At 36.1% G+C, this 20,703-nt stretch overlaps 3 protein-coding genes across 3 annotated transcripts; all 3 read right to left on the bottom strand.

Moving 5' to 3' along the window:
* Positions 1-10,174: 10,174 nt before the first annotated feature.
* LOC134260450 (uncharacterized) lies at positions 10,175-12,639 on the bottom strand. Its single transcript, XM_062743004.1, has 3 exons — positions 12,592-12,639; positions 11,071-12,453; positions 10,175-10,195 (listed from the first exon to the last, which is right to left on the bottom strand). The coding sequence occupies exons 1-3, from the start codon at positions 12,637-12,639 to the stop codon at positions 10,175-10,177; spliced, it is 1,452 nt and encodes a 483-aa protein (XP_062598988.1).
* A 1,140-nt stretch (positions 12,640-13,779) lies between these two features.
* LOC134260449 (uncharacterized) lies at positions 13,780-16,244 on the bottom strand. The gene is made up of 3 exons (XM_062743003.1): positions 16,197-16,244; positions 14,676-16,058; positions 13,780-13,800 (listed from the first exon to the last, which is right to left on the bottom strand). The coding sequence occupies exons 1-3, from the start codon at positions 16,242-16,244 to the stop codon at positions 13,780-13,782; spliced, it is 1,452 nt and encodes a 483-aa protein (XP_062598987.1).
* Positions 16,245-17,750: 1,506 nt separating this feature from the next.
* LOC134260448 (uncharacterized) lies at positions 17,751-19,849 on the bottom strand. Its single transcript, XM_062743002.1, has 3 exons — positions 19,802-19,849; positions 18,281-19,663; positions 17,751-17,765 (listed from the first exon to the last, which is right to left on the bottom strand). The coding sequence occupies exons 1-3, from the start codon at positions 19,847-19,849 to the stop codon at positions 17,751-17,753; spliced, it is 1,446 nt and encodes a 481-aa protein (XP_062598986.1).
* Positions 19,850-20,703: the final 854 nt, after the last annotated feature.

Raw genomic sequence — 20,703 nt, 5'->3', positions numbered from 1 at the left:
TTATTTTTCTAAGGAGAATATCGAGAAACGGGTTTTATGAGCCTTCCTTTCCGCGAGAAAGCATCAGCGCGTCTCGATTGAACCGCATCCAGATCTGGCGATTTGCAAGCCAAAGGCTCAATTTCCTCCCGATCACTCATAGTATCATATTCGGAATCTGAATTTTCATCGTATAGGCAAGATTCGTCTTGGTCATTGTCAGAATCATATTGATTCTCTGCAATTCCGTTACCGTGAAGTTGCTTCAGATGATCAACATGGACAACAACTGTTTTTCCTGTTGTTTCATGTTTTATCTCATAGGTTATGTCTGAGAATTTCCGAACAACCCTGTAGGGTCCTGTCCAACCGGATCCTAATTTCTGGTTTGCTTTTGGTGGGTACCATCTCCATACCAGATCGTCTATTGCAAACTCCCGTGGCTTCAGTCTAACATCATGGTATCGTTTCTGTTTCTTAAAACTTGATTGCAAGTTTTCATGAACAATTCCATATGTCATTTCCATGGTATTGCGAATCCACTCTACGTAAGAATGATAGCAGCCAATCTCTGGTGTATTTGTAGGAGTTGTACCAGCTATAACATCTATGGGTAGATTGATTTCTCTCCCTAACATGACCAGATTGGGAGTACATTTTGTACTCTCGTGAACCGTGGCACGGTAGGCCATCATTAAATATGGCAAGTGGTCATCCCAATTAGATCTGTTCTCATTGACAAAGATAGACAACATTTGCTGGAGTGTGCGGTTGAATCTCTCTACCATACCGTCGGATTGAGGGTGATATGGCGTGGTTCGGGATTTTATTATCTCCAAGAGAGAACACAACTCAGCAAACAGTGCCGATTCGAATTCACGACCTTGGTCGGTATGGATTCTAAATGGTATGCCTAAGCGGCATATTACTTCTGTTACAAGCTTATCAGCAACCGTCTGTGCTGTATGATCCTCCAATGCAAATGCCTCTTTCCATTTGGAAAAATAATCTCCAACAACCATAATGTATTGTTTTCCTTCTCTAGTTAATGGTAGGGGACCTAAGATGTCGATGGCAAGACATTCCATAGGACCAAATACTTCATGGTGTTGCATTGGGGACTTCCCTTGTCCAGGACCTGGCTTTTTCTTTGAACAAGGTTGACAAGTTTGACACCAGCGTGCAACATCGTCAGTCATTCCTGGCCAATAAAAACGATTTCTGATAGAATGCAGAGTTCTCTCGCGTCCAAGATGTCCCGACGTCTTACTGTTATGCAAATGTTGCATAATTTCTCTCCTAATAGACTTTGGGGCAACTAACTGGAGATGACTTTCGTTTTCATTTTCTTCGCATACTCTGTAGAGTATATCGTTTTCCACTTTGAGTCGCTGCCACTGGCGAAGTAATGTGTTTACTGTTGGCAACGGGTCATTTAATTTCGGACGTTCTCTCCGATTAATGATAAGTTGTTTAACCTTTGATATTGCCATGTCTTTGTCCTGTTGTTCTTGTAAGTACTGGAGACTCCATTGTTCTACCCAATTGGATTCGGGTCTGTTAGTCTTGGTAATGTCTGAATCTTGAGTAGCTACTGAGCTTAAAGCATTGACTGAGCATTCTCCGGAGGAGCATTGGTTGCATCCTTCTCTTTTGCAACGTTTCCTTGGTTTCCTAGACAAGCCATCTGCATTGCCATGAAGACTTCCTTTTCTGTGTTCAATTTTGAAGTCATAGGTTTCCAACAGAATTATCCAGCGTGCAAGTAGACCTTCTGGCTCCTTAAAATTTTTCAACCAGATCAACGAAGAATGGTCTGTTCTTAATAGAAAGGGTCTTCCATATAGATAGTGTCGGAATTGTTTGACAAAGGTTACGACTGCTAGTAGCTCTCGATATGTAGTGCAATATCCCATTTGGGATCTGGATAGTGTCTTGCTACCATAAGCAATTACTACTTCCTCGCCATTTTGCATCTGTGAGAGCACAGCTCCGACTCCATATGCGCTAGCATCAGTATCCAATATAAATTCGTCTGTTGGTGATGGGTACGATAATACTGGTGCAGTTGTAAGGAGATGCTTTAAGGTATCAAAAGCATTTTCACATTCCTCTGACCATTCAAACTTTCTGTTCTTTTGTGTCAAGCGGGTTAGCGGGTATGCGACATTCGAAAAATTGTTTATAAACCTGCGATAATAGGATGCGAGTCCTATAAAGCTGCGTACTTCTGAAACGGAAGTTGGTACGGGCCAATTCCTCACAGCTGATATCTTGTCGGGGTTACATCTAATACCTTCTTGGGATACAGTATGACCCAGAAATTCTACTTGTTCTTGAAACAAGGCGCATTTCTTCGGTTTTAGTTTAAGATTCGCAGTACGAAGTCTGTCAAAGATGACAGTCAGGTTCTCTAGAGTTTCTTCGAACGTGGCACCAAATGTTATGATGTCGTCTAGATAAACTAGACATTTCTCCCATTGTAGGCCAGATAGAACGGCTTCCATCAAGCGCTCAAATGTTGCAGGGCTATTAGATAAACCAAACGGTAACACTTTAAACTGGAATAGACCCCTGTGGGTTGCGAACGCTGTCTTTGTTTTATCAGATTCGTCCATAGCGACTTGCCAATAGCCACTAGCAAGATCGAGAGTACAGAAGAATTTAGCGCCGGAGAGTGTGTCTAGTGATTCATTGATTCGTGGCAGGGGATAGGCATCCTTAATCGTTACGTTATTTAGCTTTCGATAATCTACACAGAATCGTGTAGTTCCATCCCGTTTCTTCACTAGAACTATTGGCGCAGCCCAAGGTGAACTGCTTGGTTCTATTATATCAGCTTCAAGCATTTTGTCTATTTCTTGATCTGCTACGGCTTTTTGGTGCATAGGGAGACGCCTTGGTGGTAACTTGATTGGCTTAGCTCTGTCAGTATTTATTGTGTGTTTCACAAGATCTGTACGCCCTAATGGGGTATTTGGTCCCATAAAAACGTCAGCATTACGTGCTAATGTGTCGCTTAACAGCTGGCGTTGCTGTTCAGTTAAGCTACTCGAGCTGTTGTCGACCAGGGACTGCAAATAGTCGGGTAAGCTTGGTAAGCTTGTCTCCACTGGAGGGCTTTCTGTGACTTTTTTGATGTCAAATTCAGTTACAGATTCAATTGTTTGTACGGACGCCACGGTAGCATTTTTCTTAAGTATCACTGTTTCTGTTGTTGGATTTAGTACAGAGAAAAGCACTTTGTTATTTTGTACATTAACGACAGATTTCGGTAACAAAATTCGTCTATCATCGGAAAGCGGTTCTATCAAACCTTCCACACCATGTGGAAATCCACAGTCCGTGCTTCCTTTCAAAAACATCTCGCATTTAGCTGGTATGCTAATCGTCTCTGTCACATGAATGCGTGCGCATGTACTTTGTAATTTGTCCTCTTTTACTAAACCGATCTCACCAAAGAATGGTGAATGTAGTCGTCCTAGGTTCATGTCCATTATAGCCTCATATTTTGAAAGAAAATCAAGTCCGAGTATACCGGACAAATCTCCAAGTTGAGCAACAACAACAGTTGTCAAAAATTCCTTCCCATTAATCCATAAGTCTACATCGGTTTTACCCTTCACTGAGAGCAAATCCCCATCGGCCGTAGTCAATGAAGTGTGAAGATCAACTAGGTCTTTGTTTCCAAGCAAAGAATCAAAAATTTCATTTGATATTAGGCTCCAGCTGGACCCCGTATCAACAAGAAAATAAATTTCTCTATTACAAAGATTTGCTTTGACAAACCAACAACTTTTTGAAATACTGTACAAACGAGCTTTCGTGTCTTGTTTTGGCCTATTTTCATGACTGGGTTTTTCAGGGGCTGGGCTTACGGCCGTGGGCTCAGCCCATTTTCGTTTAAATGACTAGAGTCATTATGGGTTCCCTTTCTATTTTTCGGCTTTGAGTTTTTCTTTGGACATTTTGAACTTATATGGCCAGTTTCATTACAAGCGTAACAAACTATTTCTCGAGGCCCACTATGACCATTAGGTCTTTTCTCGTAAGGACCATTGTGCCCTTTAAATTCCAAAGACTTCAGTGTTTTCTGAATCATGTGTTGAATAGATTCCTCTAGTTTCTCTAGATTTACATGACTATTGTTGTCATTTTTATCTGTGGGCGGAAGAACAGCGCGTGCATAACCAACATGTGGTTTTTCAATGTCCCGCGGTTTCCGTGGGGTGTCCTGAGACCCTTCAAACGACTCAAATTCGAGCGCCAGAGGAATAGCGCGATCTAGCGTTTTAGGATGAGAAAACTGCACGTAGCGTTTTAGTTCGTGGCAACCTAAACCAGTGACAAACTGTTCAACAGTAAGACTTTCATGCATATCTGAAGGAAATGTTGGGAAAGCGCGACTAGCTAGTCGCCTTAACGAGTATCCATACTCGGACACAGTTTCACCTGATTTCCGTTTTCTATTACGAAACTCGCACCTGTATGCCGTTTCACGCTCAGGTGGAGAAAATCGCTGAGTTAGCGCGCATTTCAACTCGGCATAATTTCCTAGTTCCCTATACGAGAGCTCACTCAGAACTCTTTGCGCTCGACCTCTCAAACTCATAGCTAACTGAGTAGCTTTCTCGGCATCTGTCCACTCGTTCCACATTGCAACTTGCTCGAAATGACATAGATAATCGGGCCATTCTGTATTCTCTGCATTGTACACGTCCGGTTCTTTGTATTTTCTAAAACGATTGCTTTTAGATTCAGACCGGTTTCCATAATTATCATAAAGACTTTGTTCTTTCTTAAAATTACCCTGAGGTGTTTTACAAACATTCAGTTTGTCTATGCCATATTTATTTGCGTAAGAATCACGCGGTGTGCTAGCTTTCGACCGCGTAAAGTTAGCATCGGAATGGCTTTCCATACTCTTTGTGTACGACGTCACGTGATCTATGGATTCGTCTGTATTTTGTCTATACATCGGCGAAAAACATCTGTTTTCTGATTGATTAGGTGAGAAATACGATGAATTTCGGGGACAATCAGTATCAGTGTTTATTTTGGAATCAGAATTATCTGATTTATATCCACGTTCCATCGACAATGACGGAGAAAACGATGAAACAAGCGTGTCGTATGCAGAATCTTCGTCAAGTAAGTGCGCGGATCTAACATTTTCCACTTTTGCATAGTCGGAAACTTTAGCAGTTTCATTACGTCCTATTTTAGAATTTCCTCCAGATTTAGAGGATTGTTCATCCGATTTACAAGTAACACGAAGAAAACTTGGAATGAAAATTAGTCTCGTTTACCCCAGACTCTCGCTCTCGAGACTTGGGCCGAGCGAGAGTCTGGTCTGATTCCTATTTATTTTTTGTAATTTCAAATCGAGGCTTACCGAGAAATCGGTATGGATTTTCATTGGCTGACACATTCTCTTCGAATCTAAGATCTGTATTCTTTAAAAAGTCAGAGGCTGCGCCTTTACTTTTACCTGGTTTTATAATAAAATACCTCTGTCTGCTTTACAAGGAACAAAAAACGCACATATCTTTGTTTAAAAAGTAAATTCTCATATGTATTTTCATTGGAATCGCCATCTTGTTAGCCGGTTTAGCGACCTCTACTGGTTACAAAAATTAAATAGGAATCAGACCAGACTCTCGCTCGGCCCAAGTCTCGAGAGCGAGAGTCTGGGGTAAACGAGACTAAATGAAAAATCGCAAAATTGCGAGAAACCCTCCCCAAAAAGACATTGTATGTAAATAAATATACAGCGTCAATCGACGCGTAAAAATCCAAGATAAAACACCAAAATATTCTTTTATCCTCGGAACGAGCCCCCAAAAATATCTATGTAACGGGACTGTCTAGGGGTTAGTCCCGTACATAAGTCCGAGTTCAAAGGATAAAAGAATGACAAGAATTTCAGTGTTTAAAGAATTAAATATATTCTGTTGCAATATTTACAATTTACAAACAAACGTAAAAGATATGAAACAATATCCTAAAATCCAAGAATGCAATAATTACCATTGTAGAAATTTAGCCCCAGTCCCCCAAAATACGTCTGATCGATAATTAATAATAATGTAGACTGCACTGATTACACAATATATATAACATTATACAGTTATTGACTGGGTATGAGGGCAACATATGATTTGTTGGACCTGAAGGTGAAAATGTTGCCCGAGGCCGCAGGCCAAATCATATGTTGCCCTCATACCCAGTCAATAACTGTTTTGTTATACCCTTCACTGCTCACATAAGATTGATCGATTTAATCAATACACGCTATATTATTAATTATTTTATATGGAAAATTATGGCTTCTTCAGTAAATATAAAACATCAAGCTGAGAAAAAACAAAATCAATTATATAGCTATTGTATCACAAAAATTATTTATCACAAGACATACTCTTCCCTTCTTCCTTACTTTGCTGTTTGCAACAACTCTTGTAGCTCATTTCCGCGTCGCCAATATTGAACGATTAATTGTGACGTAACAGAGGAGTGACGTTGCGGTCTAACAATTCTTATGTAAGACCGGTCAATAGTGAAATTGTTAGACCGATATAATAAACATTTCTTTTGATGGACTTTTTATTAGTAATAAATATATAGAATGATATTTATAAGGGTATAACAAATATATATATATATATATATATATATATATATATATATATATATATATATATATATATATATATATATATATATATATATATATATATATATATATATGTGTGTGTTACAAAAAAATTAAATAGTCAGACCAGACTCCAAAGTCTCTTTTTGTCAATACAATAAAAAACTTTAAAACACTTTTCGAAATATTTCAGCCGTGTCACCGGCCTTCATCAGTCGTGTTTATTTAAATGCATAGCAACTCAACAGTATTATGACGTCACAATGAACATAGAAATTGAGAGGCAACGTCATGCACTAAAATTGCGCCAAAAACATCTGAAAATATTGTGAGAGCAAAAATTGTACTTGTGTATCAAAATTTTTATCATACAGAATAAAATACTAGAATACGGGGTATATTAAAAAGATGATTTTAAAGTATATATAAAAGTATATCTGTATAATTTTTGACTTGAAAAGTGCATCCGTTATTATCTTCAAACTGGCTGGTTTTCACAACAAATTTACACAAAATACATTTTTTAGCACCACATGGCTCACATAAATTTCCTTTTTTAAAAAATAAATTGTTGTGTTTTTTATACACTAAAATGTCTTTCAAATTTTTGTCTCTTTTATAGGCAACGATTGGGGTCTTTTTGAACGCGAGTTTCAGGCGATCGGAATTTTCAAGAATTTTTTGTCTTTTCTTCAAAATGTTATGAATATTCGGTAATCCTTTTGAATAGGTCAACACAAGGGGAACACGGTCACATCGCGTTTTATTTTTTCTATAATTTAGTAGATCCGAGCGATTGAGTTTGTCAACTTTCGTAAGTTGTTTTTCTACTTCGTTGCTAGAATATCCTCGTTTTCGCAAGTTCTTTTTCACTTTATCACGTTGGCTTTGATAGTTTTCCTCTGTGGAGCAAATACGACGTGCTCTAAGACCAAGGCCGTACGGAATTGAACTTTTTGTAGATTCGGGATGGCTGGAGGTTTTGTTAAGGTACATATGTTTGTCAGTTGGTTTGCTGTAAAGATCTGTTGTGAGAAACCCGTTATCCAGAGAAATAGAAACATCAAGGAAGTCTATTTTTGTTTTTGAAAAACGCAGGTCAAGCTGAATGTTGGGGTGAATATTATTTGCAGTCATATGGAAATCATGTAGTTCTTCTTCTGTCCCCGTCCAGATCCCAAAAATATCGTCAATGTATCTTAGATAAAAAAGAGGTTGTTGTTTACAAATCGCCAAAAGAATATTTTCCCATTCCCCCATGTATACACATGCATAGTTTCGTCCCAGTTTAGATCCTATAGCAGTACCTTCGGTTTGGATATAATGTTTATTGTTGAAACTAAAATTATTGTTATCCAGGACAGCATCCATCATTTCTAGAATACTGTCAGTATCTACTTCTTTTTTCTGTCGTTCTTCTAGAATCCTTTTAATTACTTCCCTTGCTTCCTTCCTTGGTATACTAGGATACAGTGATTTAACATCCATGCAAAATAATAAAGAAGAATTCGGCAACGGTTGATTCAATGTTGAGAGTTTCCTCAAGAAATCCGTGGTGTCCTGTATGTAACTTTTAAGTGATTTGTTTGCATCCTCGAGCTGTAATTCAACATACTCTGCTAGTTTTTCTGTGGGATGTTGACGGCCATTTACTATAGTTCTCAGCGGGTGATTTTTCTTGTGTACTTTTGGATTGGCCTGTAGTTTACCGGAAGAAATTTCTGTCGGTAAAAGGTAGTGTCGTAGCTCTGTCGAGATAGATCCTCTTTTATGCATGTTATTCACTAACTTTTGTATTTTGTTAGTTATTTGTTGAGATCTGTCTTCTTTTACTTCACTGTAGGATGAGCTATTCAGCATTTCGTTTTCCACTTGATCAACGTATTTATCTGTATCCATAACAACGACTCCTGATCCTTTGTCTGCTGGTCTAATGATAATATTTGGATCCTCTAGAAGCTCTCTCATAGCACTTTCCTCTGAGTTTGTAATATTGCTCGAAAAATTTCTACTTAATCCCCTGATTACATCTTCCTTAACTTGTCTAATGTATTCATCAAGCCATTTGTCCCTCCCCTCTTCTGGTGTCCACTTTGAATTTGATTTCTTTTTCTCATACTGTTCATCTGTATCTGAAGATTCGTCATCTTCCTCATTAAAAAAGAATTCCCGCAGTCGCATTCTACGTTCCCATGTTTGCAGGTCTGTTAATAACTGTGTGAAATCAATATTCTTTTTAGTAGGTACAAATTTTAGTCCTTTTTTAAGTAAGCTTAACTGCGCGTTTGTTAGTTTTTTTGAAGACATATTGATCACATCCTTATCTGAACATGTACTATTATCAGGCATTACCATAGTTTCATTGTTCTCATCCTTTTCCTCCGAATCCACGTTGTGCATTTTAGAATCTTCCGATAATAGATCATCTGTTGCTTCAGAATTAGATACAAAGCAATTGCACGGGCGATGTGAGGTTTTGATGAAATTAAAATGATTTGAGAAGTAATTTAAACAAATGAAATCTTTTTTATGATCGCATTCCTCCGCATTCGGGTACTTTTGCCATTGGGATCGGTTATTTGAATTTGATTTTACAAAAATATCAACATCAAATCGGTATGCTGCTGCAAACACTTCTGCTTCTGTTGCCCATGAAGCCACACTTCCGTCCAATAGTTTGACATTGTTCAAATGATCTTGAAAATCTCCGTCTACGTACTCACTATAAAATTGTTTATTTGCATTCAGTTCTTCTACAACCTTTCTTCTTATTTCAGTATGAAATTTCTGATCATCAAATAAATAATATGAGACGCATCTATAGAAACAGTTCCCATCCCCCTCTATTCGAATTTCTACATCTTCATCAACTATGATTGCATTGTCAACTGTGGGGTTTACGGTCAAAGTAGATACAACATTATCTTTTTTATTCCTGTTTTCATTTAATGCACCTAGTTTCCTACTCTTTGTTCTGAAAAGTTTCTCTGCGTTTTTTTCTACATTGGCATTGATAGATGAAAAAGCCTCTATATACTCCTCCTCGCCAAGTTTCGTCCTTAGACTTTCACTCTGCTTTTCTATAGATTCTTTAAGTTTTGAAACAGTTTTAACACAAACCTTTACGGATTCCTGCATTAATTTTCGGGAAGTTGAGTCCAGGATTCCATGAATATTTTCTTTGTTGTCAATTGTTGCATCCAAACCTAAAGTCCATTTAAGTTTAAATCCTTTTGGAATAATGTTACGTTCCAAGCAAGATTGTAAGAATAATTGGTGGCTCTCATATCTGGTTTTCTTCAAAAATGTTTTACGCAAAATTCTCAATTCGTTCTTTTGCACGCTGGTCATGTTGTTCTGCTACACTTTATACAAATCCAAAGTCTCTTTTTGTCAATACAATAAAAAACTTTAAAACACTTTTCGAAATATTTCAGCCGTGTCACCGGCCTTCATCAGTCGTGTTTATTTAAATGCATAGCAACTCAACAGTATTATGACGTCACAATGAACATAGAAATTGAGAGGCAACGTCATGCACTAAAATTGCGCCAAAAACATCTGAAAATATTGTGAGAGCAAAAATTGTACTTGTGTATCAAAATTTTTATCATACAGAATAAAATACTAGAATACGGGGTATATTAAAAAGATGATTTTAAAGTATATATAAAAGTATATCTGTAAAAATAAATATACAATGTCACACAAATGTTCATAAATCCAATTCAAAGACAGAAGTGTTCCCTTTTGTTAATACCAAATGGTATATAAGTGTTCAACTTTTTCTTCCAAAGATTTTCTCTATATTTGCGGTAAATGTCATTCTTATACAGTTTTTCAATGCCTATTATATTATAATCTTCTACTGTATGTACATCTGAATTAAAATGAGTAGCCACAGGATCATTTGTTTCTCTTCTAATTAAAGACAAATTCAACACATGTCTTTGATATAAACTATCACCAGTTTCTCCCACATACACTATTTTGTCACACTTTTTACAAAAAATTCCATAAACAACATTCCTTGATTTACAATTAATATAATTTTTGACTTGAAAAGTGCATCCGTTATTATCTTCAAACTGGCTGGTTTTCACAACAAATTTACACAAAATACATTTTTTAGCACCACATGGCTCACATAAATTTCCTTTTTTAAAAAATAAATTGTTGTGTTTTTTATACACTAAAATGTCTTTCAAATTTTTGTCTCTTTTATAGGCAACGATTGGGGTCTTTTTGAACGCGAGTTTCAGGCGATCGGAATTTTCAAGAATTTTTTGTCTTTTCTTCAAAATGTTATGAATATTCGGTAATCCTTTTGAATAGGTCAACACAAGGGGAACACGGTCACATCGCGTTTTATTTTTTCTATAATTTAGTAGATCCGAGCGATTGAGTTTGTCAACTTTCGTAAGTTGTTTTTCTACTTCGTTGCTAGAATATCCTCGTTTTCGCAAGTTCTTTTTCACTTTATCACGTTGGCTTTGATAGTTTTCCTCTGTGGAGCAAATACGACGTGCTCTAAGACCAAGGCCGTACGGAATTGAACTTTTTGTAGATTCGGGATGGCTGGAGGTTTTGTTAAGGTACATATGTTTGTCAGTTGGTTTGCTGTAAAGATCTGTTGTGAGAAACCCGTTATCCAGAGAAATAGAAACATCAAGGAAGTCTATTTTTGTTTTTGAAAAACGCAGGTCAAGCTGAATGTTGGGGTGAATATTATTTGCAGTCATATGGAAATCATGTAGTTCTTCTTCTGTCCCCGTCCAGATCCCAAAAATATCGTCAATGTATCTTAGATAAAAAAGAGGTTGTTGTTTACAAATCGCCAAAAGAATATTTTCCCATTCCCCCATGTATACACATGCATAGTTTCGTCCCAGTTTAGATCCTATAGCAGTACCTTCGGTTTGGATATAATGTTTATTGTTGAAACTAAAATTATTGTTATCCAGGACAGCATCCATCATTTCTAGAATACTGTCAGTATCTACTTCTTTTTTCTGTCGTTCTTCTAGAATCCTTTTAATTACTTCCCTTGCTTCCTTCCTTGGTATACTAGGATACAGTGATTTAACATCCATGCAAAATAATAAAGAAGAATTCGGCAACGGTTGATTCAATGTTGAGAGTTTCCTCAAGAAATCCGTGGTGTCCTGTATGTAACTTTTAAGTGATTTGTTTGCATCCTCGAGCTGTAATTCAACATACTCTGCTAGTTTTTCTGTGGGATGTTGACGGCCATTTACTATAGTTCTCAGCGGGTGATTTTTCTTGTGTACTTTTGGATTGGCCTGTAGTTTACCGGAAGAAATTTCTGTCGGTAAAAGGTAGTGTCGTAGCTCTGTCGAGATAGATCCTCTTTTATGCATGTTATTCACTAACTTTTGTATTTTGTTAGTTATTTGTTGAGATCTGTCTTCTTTTACTTCACTGTAGGATGAGCTATTCAGCATTTCGTTTTCCACTTGATCAACGTATTTATTTGTATCCATAACAACGACTCCTGATCCTTTGTCTGCTGGTCTAATGATAAGTTTTGGATCCTCTAGAAGCTCTCTCATAGCACTTTCCTCTGAGTTTGTAATATTGCTCGAAAAATTTCTACTTAATCCCCTGATTACATCTTCCTTAACTTGTCTAATGTATTCATCAAGCCATTTGTCCCTCCCCTCTTCTGGTGTCCACTTTGAATTTGATTTCTTTTTCTCATACTGTTCATCTGTATCTGAAGATTCGTCATCTTCCTCATTAAAAAAGAATTCCCGCAGTCGCATTCTACGTTCCCATGTTTGCAGGTCTGTTAATAACTGTGTGAAATCAATATTCTTTTTAGTAGGTACAAATTTTAGTCCTTTTTTAAGTAAGCTTAACTGCGCGTTTGTTAGTTTTTTTGAAGACATATTGATCACATCCTTATCTGAACATGTACTATTATCAGGCATTACCATAGTTTCATTGTTCTCATCCTTTTCCTCCGAATCCACGTTGTGCATTTTAGAATCTTCCGATAATAGATCATCTGTTGCTTCAGAATTAGATACAAAGCAATTGCACGGGCGATGTGAGGTTTTGATGAAATTAAAATGATTTGAGAAGTAATTTAAACAAATGAAATCTTTTTTATGATCGCATTCCTCCGCATTCGGGTACTTTTGCCATTGGGATCGGTTATTTGAATTTGATTTCACAAAAATATCAACATCAAATCGGTATGCTGCTGCAAACACTTCTGCTTCTGTTGCCCATGAAGCCACACTTCCGTCCAATAGTTTGACATTGTTCAAATGATCTTGAAAATCTCCGTCTACGTACTCACTATAAAATTGTTTATTTGCATTCAGTTCTTCTACAACCTTTCTTCTTATTTCAGTATGAAATTTCTGATCATCAAATAAATAATATGAGACGCATCTATAGAAACAGTTCCCATCCCCCTCTATTCGAATTTCTACATCTTCATCAACTATGATTGCATTGTCAACTGTGGGGTTTACGGTCAAAGTAGATACAACATTATCTTTTTTATTCCTGTTTTCATTTAATGCACCTAGTTTCCTACTCTTTGTTCTGAAAAGTTTCTCTGCGTTTTTTTCTACATTGGCATTGATAGATGAAAAAGCCTCTATATACTCCTCCTCGCCAAGTTTCGTCCTTAGACTTTCACTCTGCTTTTCTATAGATTCTTTAAGTTTTGAAACAGTTTTAACACAAACCTTTACGGATTCCTGCATTAATTTTCGGGAAGTTGAGTCCAGGATTCCATGAATATTTTCTTTGTTGTCAATTGTTGCATCCAAACCTAAAGTCCATTTAAGTTTAAATCCTTTTGGAATAATGTTACGTTCCAAGCAAGATTGTAAGAATAATTGGTGGCTCTCATATCTGGTTTTCTTCAAAAATGTTTTACGCAAAATTCTCAATTCGTTCTTTTGCACGCTGGTCATGTTGTTCTGCTACACTTTATACAAATCCAAAGTCTCTTTTTGTCAATACAATAAAAAACTTTAAAACACTTTTCGAAATATTTCAGCCGTGTCACCGGCCTTCATCAGTCGTGTTTATTTAAATGCATAGCAACTCAACAGTATTATGACGTCACAATGAACATAGAAATTGAGAGGCAACGTCATGCACTAAAATTGCGCCAAAAACATCTGAAAATATTGTGAGAGCAAAAATTGTACTTGTGTATCAAAATTTTTATCATACAGAATAAAATACTAGAATACGGGGTATATTAAAAAGATGATTTTAAAGTATATATAAAAGTATATCTGTAAAAATAAGTATACAATGTCACACAAATGTTCATAAATCCAATTCAAAGACAGAAGTGTTCCCTTTTGTTAATACCAAATGGTATATAAGTGTTCAACTTTTTCTTCCAAAGATTTTCTCTATATTTGCGGTAAATGTCATTCTTATACAGTTTTTCAATGCCTATTATATTATAATCTTCTACTGTATGTACATCTGAATTAAAATGAGTAGCCACAGGATCATTTGTTTCTCTTATAATTAAAGACAAATTCAACACATGTCTTTGATATAAACTATCACCAGTTTCTCCCACATACACTATTTTGTCACACTTTTTACAAAAAATTCCATAAACAACATTCCTTGATTTACAATTAATATAATTTTTGACTTGAAAAGTGCATCCGTTATTATCTTCAAACTGGCTGGTTTTCACAACAAATTTACACAAAATACATTTTTTAGCACCACATGGCTCACATAAATTTCCTTTTTTAAAAAATAAATTGTTGTGTTTTTTATACACTAAAATGTCTTTCAAATTTTTGTCTCTTTTATAGGCAACGATTGGGGTCTTTTTGAACGCGAGTTTCAGGCGATCGGAATTTTCAAGAATTTTTTGTCTTTTCTTCAAAATGTTATGAATATTCGGTAATCCTTTTGAATAGGTCAACACAAGGGGAACACGGTCACATCGCGTTTTATTTTTTCTATAATTTAGTAGATCCGAGCGATTGAGTTTGTCAACTTTCGTAAGTTGTTTTTCTACTTCGTTGCTAGAATATCCTCGTTTTCGCAAGTTCTTTTTCACTTTATCACGTTGGCTTTGATAGTTTTCCTCTGTGGAGCAAATACGACGTGCTCTAAGACCAAGGCCGTACGGAATTGAACTTTTTGTAGATTCGGGATGGCTGGAGGTTTTGTTAAGGTACATATGTTTGTCAGTTGGTTTGCTGTAAAGATCTGTTGTGAGAAATCCGTTATCCAGAGAAATAGAAACATCAAGGAAGTCTATTTTTGTTTTTGAAAAACGCAGGTCAAGCTGAATGTTGGGGTGAATATTATTTGCAGTCATATGGAAATCATGTAGTTCTTCTTCTGTCCCCGTCCAGATCCCAAAAATATCGTCAATGTATCTTAGATAAAAAAGAGGTTGTTGTTTACAAATCGCCAAAAGAATATTTTCCCATTCCCCCATGTATACACATGCATAGTTTCGTCCCAGTTTAGATCCTATAGCAGTACCTTCGGTTTGGATATAATGTTTATTGTTGAAACTAAAATTATTGTTATCCAGGACAGCATCCATCATTTCTAGAATACTGTCAGTATCTACTTCTTTTTTCTGTCGTTCTTCTAGAATCCTTTTAATTACTTCCCTTGCTTCCTTCCTTGGTATACTAGGATACAGTGATTTAACATCCATGCAAAATAATAAAGAAGAATTCGGCAACGGTTGATTCAATGTTGAGAGTTTCCTCAAGAAATCCGTGGTGTCCTGTATGTAACTTTTAAGTGATTTGTTTGCATCCTCGAGCTGTAATTCAACATACTCTGCTAGTTTTTCTGTGGGATGTTGACGGCCATTTACTATAGTTCTCAGCGGGTGATTTTTCTTGTGTACTTTTGGATTGGCCTGTAGTTTACCGGAAGAAATTTCTGTCGGTAAAAGGTAGTGTCGTAGCTCTGTCGAGATAGATCCTCTTTTATGCATGTTATTCACTAACTTTTGTATTTTGTTAGTTATTTGTTGAGATCTGTCTTCTTTTACTTCACTGTAGGATGAGCTATTCAGCATTTCGTTTTCCACTTGATCAACGTATTTATCTGTATCCATAACAACGACTCCTGATCCTTTGTCTGCTGGTCTAATGATAATATTTGGATCCTCTAGAAGCTCTCTCATAGCACTTTCCTCTGAGTTTGTAATATTGCTCGAAAAATTTCTACTTAATCCCCTGATTACATCTTCCTTAACTTGTCTAATGTATTCATCAAGCCATTTGTCCCTCCCCTCTTCTGGTGTCCACTTTGAATTTGATTTCTTTTTCTCATACTGTTCATCTGTATCTGAAGATTCGTCATCTTCCTCATTAAAAAAGAATTCCCGCAGTCGCATTCTACGTTCCCATGTTTGCAGGTCTGTTAATAACTGTGTGAAATCAATATTCTTTTTAGTAGGTACAAATTTTAGTCCTTTTTTAAGTAAGCTTAACTGCGCGTTTGTTAGTTTTTTTGAAGACATATTGATCACATCCTTATCTGAACATGTACTATTATCAGGCATTACCATAGTTTCATTGTTCTCATCCTTTTCCTCCGAATCCACGTTGTGCATTTTAGAATCTTCCGATAATAGATCATCTGTTGCTTCAGAATTAGATACAAAGCAATTGCACGGGCGATGTGAGGTTTTGATGAAATTAAAATGATTTGAGAAGTAATTTAAACAAATGAAATCTTTTTTATGATCGCATTCCTCCGCATTCGGGTACTTTTGCCATTGGGATCGGTTATTTGAATTTGATTTCACAAAAATATCAACATCAAATCGGTATGCTGCTGCAAACACTTCTGCTTCTGTTGCCCATGAAGCCACACTTCCGTCCAATAGTTTGACATTGTTCAAATGATCTTGAAAATCTCCGTCTACGTACTCACTATAAAATTGTTTATTTGCATTCAGTTCTTCTACAACCTTTCTTCTTATTTCAGTATGAAATTTCTGATCATCAAATAAATAATATGAGACGCATCTATAGAAACAGTTCCCATCCCCCTCTATTCGAATTTCTACATCTTCATCAACTATGATTGCATTGTCAACTGTGGGGTTTACGGTCAAAGTAGATACAACATTATCTTTTTTATTCCTGTTTTCATTTAATGCACTTAGTTTCCTACTCTTTGTTCTGAAAAGTTTCTCTGCGTTTTTTTCTACATTGGCATTGATAGATGAAAAAGCCTCTATATACTCCTCCTCGCCAAGTTTCGTCCTTAGACTTTCACTCTGCTTTTCTATAGATTCTTTAAGTTTTGAAACAGTTTTAACACAAACCTTTACGGATTCCTGCATTAATTTTCGGGAAGTTGAGTCCAGGATTCCATGAATATTTTCTTTGTTGTCAATTGTTGCATCCAAACCTAAAGTCCATTTAAGTTTAAATCCTTTTGGAATAATGTTACGTTCCAAGCAAGATTGTAAGAATAATTGGTGGCTCTCATATCTGGTTTTCTTCAAAAATGTTTTACGCAAAATTCTCAATTCGTTCTTTTGCACGCTGGTCATGTTGTTCTGCTACACTTTATACAAATCCAAAGTCTCTTTTTGTCAATACAATAAAAAACTTTAAAACACTTTTCGAAATATTTCAGCCGTGTCACCGGCCTTCATCAGTCGTGTTTATTTAAATGCATAGCAACTCAACAGTATTATGACGTCACAATGAACATAGAAATTGAGAGGCAACGTCATGCACTAAAATTGCGCCAAAAACATCTGAAAATATTGTGAGAGCAAAAATTGTACTTGTGTATCAAAATTTTTATCATACAGAATAAAATACTAGAATACGGGGTATATTAAAAAGATGATTTTAAAGTATATATAAAAGTATATCTGTAAAAATAAGTATACAATGTCACACAAATGTTCATAAATCCAATTCAAAGACAGAAGTGTTCCCTTTTGTTAATACCAAATGGTATATAAGTGTTCAACTTTTTCTTCCAAAGATTTTCTCTATATTTGCGGTAAATGTCATTCTTATACAGTTTTTCAATGCCTATTATATTATAATCTTCTACTGTATGTACATCTGAATTAAAATGAGTAGCCACAGGATCATTTGTTTCTCTTCTAATTAAAGACAAATTCAACACATGTCTTTGATATAAACTATCACCAGTTTCTCCCACATACACTATTTTGTCACACTTTTTACAAAAAATTCCATAAACAACATTCCTTGATTTACAATTAATATAATTTTTGACTTGAAAAGTGCATCCGTTATTATCTTCAAACTGGCTGGTTTTCACAACAAATTTACACAAAATACATTTTTTAGCACCACATGGCTCACATAAATTTCCTTTTTTAAAAAATAAATTGTTGTGTTTTTTATACACTAAAATGTCTTTCAAATTTTTGTCTCTTTTATAGGCAACGATTGGGGTCTTTTTGAACGCGAGTTTCAGGCGATCGGAATTTTCAAGAATTTTTTGTCTTTTCTTCAAAATGTTATGAATATTCGGTAATCCTTTTGAATAGGTCAACACAAGGGGAACACGGTCACATCGCGTTTTATTTTTTCTATAATTTAGTAGATCCGAGCGATTGAGTTTGTCAACTTTCGTAAGTTGTTTTTCTACTTCGTTGCTAGAATATCCTCGTTTTCGCAAGTTCTTTTTCACTTTATCACGTTGGCTTTGATAGTTTTCCTCTGTGGAGCAAATACGACGTGCTCTAAGACCAAGGCCGTACGGAATTGAACTTTTTGTAGATTCGGGATGGCTGGAGGTTTTGTTAAGGTACATATGTTTGTCAGTTGGTTTGCTGTAAAGATCTGTTGTGAGAAATCCGTTATCCAGAGAAATAGAAACATCAAGGAAGTCTATTTTTGTTTTTGAAAAACGCAGGTCAAGCTGAATGTTGGGGTGAATATTATTTGCAGTCATATGGAAATCATGTAGTTCTTCTTCTGTCCCCGTCCAGATCCCAAAAATATCGTCAATGTATCTTAGATAAAAAAGAGGTTGTTGTTTACAAATCGCCAAAAGAATATTTTCCCATTCCCCCATGTATACACATGCATAGTTTCGTCCCAGTTTAGATCCTATAGCAGTACCTTCGGTTTGGATATAATGTTTATTGTTGAAACTAAAATTATTGTTATCCAGGACAGCATCCATCATTTCTAGAATACTGTCAGTATCTACTTCTTTTTTCTGTCGTTCTTCTAGAATCCTTTTAATTACTTCCCTTGCTTCCTTCCTTGGTATACTAGGATACAGTGATTTAACATCCATGCAAAATAATAAAGAAGAATTCGGCAACGGTTGATTCAATGTTGAGAGTTTCCTCAAGAAATCCGTGGTGTCCTGTATGTAACTTTTAAGTGATTTGTTTGCATCCTCGAGCTGTAATTCAACATACTCTGCTAGTTTTTCTGTGGGATGTTGACGGCCATTTACTATAGTTCTCAGCGGGTGATTTTTCTTGTGTACTTTTGGATTGGCCTGTAGTTTACCGGAAGAAATTTCTGTCGGTAAAAGGTAGTGTCGTAGCTCTGTCGAGATAGATCCTCTTTTATGCATGTTATTCACTAACTTTTGTATTTTGTTAGTTATTTGTTGAGATCTGTCTTCTTTTACTTCACTGTAGGATGAGCTATTCAGCATTTCGTTTTCCACTTGATCAACGTATTTATCTGTATCCATAACAACGACTCCTGATCCTTTGTCTGCTGGTCTAATGATAATATTTGGATCCTCTAGAAGCTCTCTCATAGCACTTTCCTCTGAGTTTGTAATATTGCTCGAAAAATTTCTACTTAATCCCCTGATTACATCTTCCTTAACTTGTCTAATGTATTCATCAAGCCATTTGTCCCTCCCCTCTTCTGGTGTCCACTTTGAATTTGATTTCTTTTTCTCATACTGTTCATCTGTATCTGAAGATTCGTCATCTTCCTCATTAAAAAAGAATTCCCGCAGTCGCATTCTACGTTCCCATGTTTGCAGGTCTGTTAATAACTGTGTGAAATCAATATTCTTTTTAGTAGGTACAAATTTTAGTCCTTTTTTAAGTAAGCTTAACTGCGCGTTTGTTAGTTTTTTTGAAGACATATTGATCACATCCTTATCTGAACATGTACTATTATCAGGCATTACCATAGTTTCATTGTTCTCATCCTTTTCCTCCGAATCCACGTTGTGCATTTTAGAATCTTCCGATAATAGATCATCTGTTGCTTCAGAATTAGATACAAAGCAATTGCACGGGCGATGTGAGGTTTTGATGAAATTAAAATGATTTGAGAAGTAATTTAAACAAATGAAATCTTTTTTATGATCGCATTCCTCCGCATTCGGGTACTTTTGCCATTGGGATCGGTTATTTGAATTTGATTTCACAAAAATATCAACATCAAATCGGTATGCTGCTGCAAACACTTCTGCTTCTGTTGCCCATGAAGCCACACTTCCGTCCAATAGTTTGACATTGTTCAAATGATCTTGAAAATCTCCGTCTACGTACTCACTATAAAATTGTTTATTTGCATTCAGTTCTTCTACAACCTTTCTTCTTATTTCAGTATGAAATTTCTGATCATCAAATAAATAATATGAGACGCATCTATAGAAACAGTTCCCATCCCCCTCTATTCGAATTTCTACATCTTCATCAACTATGATTGCATTGTCAACTGTGGGGTTTACGGTCAAAGTAGATACAACATTATCTTTTTTATTCCTGTTTTCATTTAATGCACTTAGTTTCCTACTCTTTGTTCTGAAAAGTTTCTCTGCGTTTTTTTCTACATTGGCATTGATAGATGAAAAAGCCTCTATATACTCCTCCTCGCCAAGTTTCGTCCTTAGACTTTCACTCTGCTTTTCTATAGATTCTTTAAGTTTTGAAACAGTTTTAACACAAACCTTTACGGATTCCTGCATTAATTTTCGGGAAGTTGAGTCCAGGATTCCATGAATATTTTCTTTGTTGTCAATTGTTGCATCCAAACCTAAAGTCCATTTAAGTTTAAATCCTTTTGGAATAATGTTACGTTCCA

This window comes from Saccostrea cucullata, unplaced genomic scaffold (assembly GCF_032062105.1).
Source record: "Saccostrea cucullata isolate Sc308-1 unplaced genomic scaffold, CSIRO_AGI_Scuc_v1 ctg1206, whole genome shotgun sequence".
NCBI lineage: Eukaryota > Metazoa > Mollusca > Bivalvia > Ostreida > Ostreidae > Saccostrea > Saccostrea cuccullata.
The sequence above is the reverse complement of the archived record's forward strand: the minus strand, read 5'-3'. Positions and strand labels throughout refer to the sequence as shown.

Coding starts and splice junctions, on each gene's coding strand:
- LOC134260450 (XM_062743004.1), bottom strand. CDS start 12,639: ATGCACAACGTGGATTCGGAGGAAAAGGATGAGAACAATGAAACTATG. Junction 12,454..12,591: donor ATGAGAACAATGAAACTATG/GTAATGCCTGAT, acceptor GATTTCACACAG/TTATTAACAGACCTGCAAAC. Junction 10,196..11,070: donor GAGGATATTCTAGCAACGAA/GTAGAAAAACAA, acceptor CAATATTTTCAG/ATGTTTTTGGCGCAATTTTA.
- LOC134260449 (XM_062743003.1), bottom strand. CDS start 16,244: ATGCACAACGTGGATTCGGAGGAAAAGGATGAGAACAATGAAACTATG. Junction 16,059..16,196: donor ATGAGAACAATGAAACTATG/GTAATGCCTGAT, acceptor GATTTCACACAG/TTATTAACAGACCTGCAAAC. Junction 13,801..14,675: donor GAGGATATTCTAGCAACGAA/GTAGAAAAACAA, acceptor CAATATTTTCAG/ATGTTTTTGGCGCAATTTTA.
- LOC134260448 (XM_062743002.1), bottom strand. CDS start 19,849: ATGCACAACGTGGATTCGGAGGAAAAGGATGAGAACAATGAAACTATG. Junction 19,664..19,801: donor ATGAGAACAATGAAACTATG/GTAATGCCTGAT, acceptor GATTTCACACAG/TTATTAACAGACCTGCAAAC.